Source organism: Corvus moneduloides, chromosome 3, assembly GCF_009650955.1.
Source record: "Corvus moneduloides isolate bCorMon1 chromosome 3, bCorMon1.pri, whole genome shotgun sequence".
Taxonomy (NCBI): domain Eukaryota; kingdom Metazoa; phylum Chordata; class Aves; order Passeriformes; family Corvidae; genus Corvus; species Corvus moneduloides.
The window spans coordinates 43,586,859-43,593,957 of NC_045478.1; the positions used below are offsets into that span (position 1 = coordinate 43,586,859).

Sequence of the window (7,099 nt, forward strand, 5' to 3'; positions counted from 1 at the left end):
AGAGGAAGCAGCTGAAGGGAGGACTGTTGCTTTCGATTGTCTTGTCAGTTTAGTGTGCTCACAGCTAGTGAGTAGGGATAGAGAGAGATACAACACCAAAAAACAATGCTGACCTTCAGTACAGAAAATAAAGAGGGGAGGATAACCCTCTGGAAACTCCTCTCTCGGAAAAACTGTGTGACTTCTGAGCAGCATGAGCTCTCTAAAGGACTCCATCCTGAGTCACATAAATGCTGTGTTATCTTTTAGAAGAGACCATGCCCTGTCACAACCATCTTTTATAATGCAGCTTTCTTTAGCTACTCTCCACCAGAGCAAACTTGACCATCACAAACCTTTGAACTGCATCAGCTGCCATTAGAAAGAAAACACATCCCACCTAGAGAGTCATCCCCTCAAATGTGCAATTTCTACCAAAATTACTTTGAGAAAAGCAATGTGCACAAAGTCCTCCTGTTCCAAGGACATGTTCAAGCTTCAGAATCTCACAAGTTCTGTAAACCTAAATGAGGAAAATACATCCCATAGGATGGAAGTCCTCCTCTTTAGTACTCCCAAGCATCTGATTCAAGTACCACTGAATTGTAAGAAAACATTAAACTCAGGCTTTTAAAGAATTAAGCAAAATGTACAAATTAGACTTCTTTTCTCTTCCAATGTAACGGAGTTTAGCCACACATGAAGCTAAACATCAATGGAGAATGTGTTAAAAAAAAGTTGTAATAGGGTTGGTTTTCCTCTGTACAACATTGGACTTAGGCAAAACACTCTTCCTAATACCTTGGTATGGAGCAGTAAGAAGTGATTTGAACCAATTGGGGGCTGAGTGTGGAACTTACCCACAGCTCAATCTCTTTGAGATAAAGGAAAATTTATATAACTTAGGAAAAAACAGAGGGAGAAGAAAAAAGGAAAGAAACTCCAGACATTTCTTCTACCTAAGATCTTAAGTTATATATTTCACCACTATTTTATCAACTTAAAGGCATTCAGTGCTTAACACACACAAAAAAAGAAAACTATCCCATGTCTCAAAGAGCCTGTGTGCTGTATAGCCTGCCAACACCACAACAAGGTGTGTGCCACACTGGCAGCATCCCAACTCGACCCCGATGCTAACGGGCAAGACCACGAGATTCAAGTTTCTGCTCCCACAGCTTTCATTCGCTGGAGTAGCTCAGGCTTCATTCCCTGCAGGAAGACAGCACGGGATACACCCAACCACAATTAAGGAGCAGTATTCATGACCTCTAAAAGCAATCCTGTCTCACTTCACTGGGGAGGAAGCACTAGCCATGGGAGGTGAAGCAAAAGGTAAGTGCTTCTTCCCAGGAAAGCTTCAGAGATAAGGCCTCCAAAAAACAAGAACCTGCAGCTGTCTAATCTTGATGCCTTTAGCGTGGTGAAATTCACAGATCAAATAGTGTTCTGCTTTAGTTTTGGGGTGTTATTTAGCGTGACATGAACTCCAGACTATTCGCCCACTTCAGCATTTCCAGCCAAGTTAACTTCTTAACATTCACTCAGCTTTGCCAGTTTAATCTACAGCTGTTCCAGACTAATCTTATTCAAGTCGTATCTTTGAAGGTTATACACCAAATTTAATTGGAGACATGAAAGTGTTGGCATACCCACCTAGCTGTAGGTGTATGTTTACATCTCCCTGGGTGAGACAGACTGGGGGGAGGAGAAGCAGGATGCCTATGTGCCATTTCATGCAATTACAGAGAGCTGCAATGCAAAGGCAAACTGCACGATGTACCTGGTAGGGTAAATCAGCCATCCTCAAGTACGTTTCCATTTTCAGGCAGAACGGGGATAAACTCGGAACGCCATTCCTAGGCCTTGAAAACTGATGCAGTATGATAGCATCTTTCGAATCAAGCTCTTCCTCTTTCCTGTCAAAAAAACCCCCAGAATTTAAAAAAAAAAACCAAACTACAAAAAAGAAAACAAACAAACGGACAGGTGCGTGTTACATCAGTACATTAAACAGACAAAGGAGAAACCCTCGCCCTGGCAACACACTCGTCAGCCTTTAAGGGGACTGCTGCAGGCTTTGGTTGCCAGGGTCCGCAAGCAGCGAGAGGGCCCAGCCTGGGCCACCTGTGGGGGCGAGCGCAGGGCTCGCCGCGGAGCCGCCTCCTGCGCTGCTGCAAAGGGCGAATGGGGGAAAACGGGGAGGAACGGGAAAAAAGCAATAGGTAAATGGCAAAAACACGGTGAAGGAGAGAACCCAACCCGCCGGACCTCGCCAGCCTGACCCCGCAGGTGAAAGCGGCTCGGAGCGCCGGCTCGGCCCGGCGGGGAGCACCCTTGGCTCGCAGCGCCGCAGCCCCCGCGCCGCTCCCGCCCGGCAGCCCCGCAGCCTCACCGGATGGCCAGCAGCTCGTGGAGCAGGTACGCGGCGGCGGCCAGCAGGGCTCCGCCCGTCAGGTACAGCGTCTTCTTCCACCAGGAGTCGGAGCCCAGCGCCGCCATGGTGCCGCCGCCGCCCGACAGCGGGAAGGCGATGATCTCGCCCCCATAGAAGGCGGGCGGCGGCTCCTCGGGCCCCGCGCACCAGCCCAGCGACAGGCTGCGGTTGCGGCTCAGGTCCGCCACGCAGGAGCGCGGCGCCGCCAGGCCCACCCCCCACAGCATCCTGCGCCCGGCACCCGCATCCCCCGCCGCGGAGCCGCCGAGCCCCGCTGTCCTGCCCTGCCCGGTCCTGCCGGACCCAGCCCGGCCCCGCGGCGGGGAAGGGCCGCGCCGCGCTGGGCGGCTCCGGCGGCTCCCTCGGCCGGCGCTGCGCGGCTGCGCGGCCGGGCTGGGAAGGGAGGGGATGGGGAGGAGAAGGAGGGGATGGGGTGGACCGGGCCGGGTGTGTCCTGCCCTGCCCTTGCGGAGTACCCCGGGCCTGGCAGTCGGTGTCCAAAATTGAGGTCGAGGAGCCGCTGTGCCACGCTTGGGCGGTTGCCTGTGATCCGGCCCTGTGAAAATGCCTCAGGTCCGAGCATCGCCGCGCTGCTCTTGGAGGAACAGAAGCCTCGGATTCACCCTGTATTTGGGACAAAAAAAACGCCCTCCCCGTGCCTGGCCGCAGCTGAGCATTGTCACACTGTGTCTGTCAACACCGCGGCAATTTTCTTTTTATTATTCTGGTGCTCGATGAGGTGACTGAGAAAAACACCTCTGTGAGCAGAAATGGAAGCAAAATGGCTTCAAAGCAAACCCCTTGGCCCACAAGGTCATGAGATTTTATTGGCACTGGGGATCCCGGCATTCCCTTGCCTCCGGGCTCTCTGCTGCAGTAGGATCTTTGCGTGCCCCGTGATGGCATGAGCAGGACTTCCCCTATGTTCTGCCGAATATCCTCGGCTCTGCATATCACACCAAACCCAAAAGAGTGTCCTTTGTTTTTTGAGTAATATCACTACCTAAACAGTCCTTTGTCAAATGCTGTGGTGTGTACATAGCTGCTCCAAAATGCTCCCACAAGTTGGATATTTTATTATGCCATCAGGTGCAAGAGAAGTGACCTTATCATTAATACAAATGGACCAACTTTCAGTGTCCAGGAGGGATGGATAGAGTCTGTGGCTAGGGCTTTGTAGATGCTTTACCTCGGGATGTGGGACAAAGGAGGTGAATGAGGAAAAGGACGTCCCTGAGCAAACTCATGAAGTTCAGATCCATATAGTGACTTCTCCAAGTGCCAATGGTGGCCAGTTTTGTGTTTAATTTTGCTGTGCAACATCAGTGAGAGCAATATGAAGTTGTGTCAGGAGATGTTTAGGTTGGATATTAGAAAAAGGTTCTCCACCCAGAGGGTGTTTGAGCACTGGAACAGGCTCCCCAGGGAAGTGGTCACAGCACCAAGCCTTGCAGAGTCTGTGTTCTCAGGTGTGATTCTTGACATTGTCCTGTGCAGGGCCGGGAGTTGGACTTCTGTGACCCTTGTGGTTCCTTCCAACTCAGGACATTCTATGATTCTGTGATTCTGTGAACTGCCTCCTGCCTGCACTCACCAGGGAAGGCTGGTTGTGCTCTGACACTTTCCTGCAGTAGCTCCTTGCAGCATTTTGTTTTATTGCTCACTTTTAACTTGTTGTTCACACATATTCAGTAGCCACAGGCTGCCATGCAAGTATGTTTGATACTGTGCTGACATTCTGCTCTCAGGAGTCAATGGGATCAGAGAGGTCCCAGTAAATCTCATTCCAAATACATCTTGTACCCTCCAAAACATGCTGCACTTCTTTGCACTCATCCTTAGCAAGGTGCTGGCTGAACAGCTTCTGCATAGCTTTTGAGCCATCCCACATGACAGGTGATGCACAGGTAATGAAAGAAGAGTGGAAAGTGAAAGCAGCAGCCTTTTCATGCCACAGCTGATCATTTGCAACATACAGTTTTGTTAAATTCTTAAAACCGGGCAATGAAGAGACAAAGAAGGAAAGTGCTTTTTCTCTGTTACAGCACCTGAAATCTCAGGCTGAAGATTTGTTTCAAGTGGCAGATGGCCTAATAAATCTGGACTGTCACAGCCTGGTAGCTGGTCTCAGCTTTTGTTCCTGCATGGGAATTGCTTGCTGTGTTACTGATAAGAGGGATCCAGTTACAGATGGGATCTAAGTTTCTGTGAGGGCAAGGAGAGGTCCTGGGCATCCACATCCCAGCTGCTGGCACTGCTTGACTTTCAGAGACAAATGAGCTATCCTAAAATCTGTGTTTTAATCAATGGCCAGCACAAGTGGGGAAGACCTGTGGGGGAGAGGAGAGAGGGAAGGCCGGAGTAAATCTTTCACCTCCCAGTGCAGACCCAGAAAAGTTAAGTAAAACAGGATGCATTACTGCAGTTTCTGCTCTGAAGATCAATGCTGTGTTTTGGTAGTCTAGCTTGTACCTGGTTGCCCCAGGATTGTTAGAGCAGGACTTCAGTCAGGCATTTAACATTTACTCAGTAAGGGTACTTCTACCCTACTTTTGGCAAAGGACTTTATGCTGTGTTAGTCCTGTTCTGAATATGGTGTTGCCCAGAAGCTGTGAGGGTCCAAAACACAGTGATGCCTCCTAAAACTGTGTGGGAAGCCTCAGCAACAGAGCACATGTGCCTCATGGTATTTCAGATACAGATCTGCATAGACACCCCAGCAGCTTTGCTGTCCTGCTTATAAACGGGATTTTTGGAGGTTGGTTGTGACCTGCATGGTGCTGACCAGATCTGGCCATTTAAAATTGACCATTGCAGGTCCCAATGTCACACCTCGTTTGCCAGAGTTTAACAGCAAATAAAGAACATGGCTAAAACACAAGTACCCTCATACTTGTCCCACACTAGGTTGTCTCGCTAGTGGTGCTCTGACAGCTTCTCTTCCTTCAGGTTTCAAAGTTTTCTGCCAGCAGGTATTGAATCCATTTGGCCTGGCAGCCTGCTAGTCAAGTTTATCAGCAGGCAAGACAGCAAAAAGTATGTCCTTAGCCTGCCTTTTCCCTGGCTGTGGAAGAAAGCAGTGTCCATTCCTTCAGGCACTGCTGCCTGTGGCCAATGACTTGTATTAGACAGGATTATTAGCTGGTAGCAGTGCCCAGGAACCCAAGTATTACTTTCTGCTCTTGTGCTTTGCAGGTGCCACAGTCTGGGTGGTTCCTGAGATAAGGTCTGATATTCCCAAATTTTCCTCAAAGAGACTCACAAGTGATGCCCACTGCACTGGCAGCTGTCTTGCTCAGGGAGGGTGGGAATCCATCTCTGCATGTTTGCTAAATTACCACCATTCACTTTTTTGAGTGGGGAAAATGAGAGCTAAGGGTGATACACTCACAGCCTGTCTGGCTGCAAACACACACCGAGTGCAGCACAGACTGGAACAGTCATCCCTCAGATACATCACACAGAGCAAAACAAGATCTAATACATGGAAGTACACTTCTATTTGTAGTCTGTTCTAGTGCAGCTGTCTAAAGGAAGACAGAGTAACAGAATAAGTAGATTTTTCTAGTTAGCATAAATCTAAGCTTAATTTGTTATATAGCAAGTCAGATTTTTCTTCCGAAGTCTGCAGTTTGATTTGGGGGCAGGAAGGCACTTACAAAGTTGCTAGATTCTGCACATTGGCATAAAGACTCTTGATCTTCATTACTTTTTTTTTTCCTGTAATGTCCTTGAGTTCGTTGCACATCTTTAAAAAAGCCTGAGGTTACCATGGCAGGCTGCCCACAGAGGTGGCATCAGGTGTGGAAACCACAGTCTGAACCCAGTGGTTGTGATGGGACTCTACAGAGTGCCAGTGCACAAGCTGTCCCATCTGTGTTTTAGCCAACAACTAAGTAAGCTTTTTAAAAATCAGAGCTCATGCTCTGAGCTCATGCTTACCACAGGTTTAACTTTCATGTGCTGCTGCCAGCTGGGTTTGAACAGCAGATTCACTTGCCAGATCTCCGCTGGGGCTTCAAGAAACAGGGCCACCCATTTTCCACTCGCTTCCCGCACTGGTATCATCCATGGCTCCTACTCGCTGCCTCTCTCTCTTCCAAGTGCTCCAAGGTTGTGCAGCATGGAGCTTTGAACAGCTCCATGAATCAGTATAGGCTGGTTTTACAGGTTGTTCTGCCTGAGGCGAAAGCACCTTGCTGTGCCCTTGAACAGGGACTGGCTGTCCCCAGCCCAGGCAGGGCTCTGACTTTTGTATTGCCGGGGTTCATCCAGTGGTATGGAAATGCTTTCCTTCTCTTTGAAGTACCCAAACTTACTGAGCCCTTCACTGCAGATGACATAATTTAATGGATTTTGTGGTGAGGGCTCAGTTTATGAGAGGGTGAAAAAAGGCTTTTTCATCACCAGCAAGCTTCCAGGATCCTTCTGCAACAATTGCTGACTGCTGCCAGGATCGGTTTTGTTGTAATATTAATGATCTCTCAGGGCAGCTTGAGTTTCATAAACACATCTTTTTAATTATTCAGATAAAAATAGCCATGGTATAGATGCAAAACAGTAATTCAGTTTGGATTTAGAAAAGGAGCTAATGATAACTTACTTAGTTAATGACCTACAAAGGTAAAAATGCAGAACATCCAGAATCTAAACTACTTCTGTGCTATATGGAAGTGTGTGTAT

At 48.6% G+C, this 7,099-nt stretch overlaps 1 protein-coding gene across 1 annotated transcript in view; it reads right to left on the reverse strand.

The window, feature by feature from the left end:
• Window positions 1–2,726, reverse strand: part of FAXC (failed axon connections homolog, metaxin like GST domain containing) — a 28,402-nt gene extending 25,676 nt beyond the window's left edge. Inside the window, exons 1-2 of the mRNA XM_032105130.1 lie at window positions 2,375–2,726; window positions 1,763–1,898 (exon numbers count right to left, since the gene is read on the reverse strand). Coding sequence (XP_031961021.1) covers window positions 1,763–1,898; window positions 2,375–2,643 — 405 coding nt within the window. The 5' untranslated portion in view covers window positions 2,644–2,726. The remainder of the gene's footprint in view (window positions 1–1,762; window positions 1,899–2,374) is intronic.
• Window positions 2,727–7,099: the final 4,373 nt, after the last annotated feature.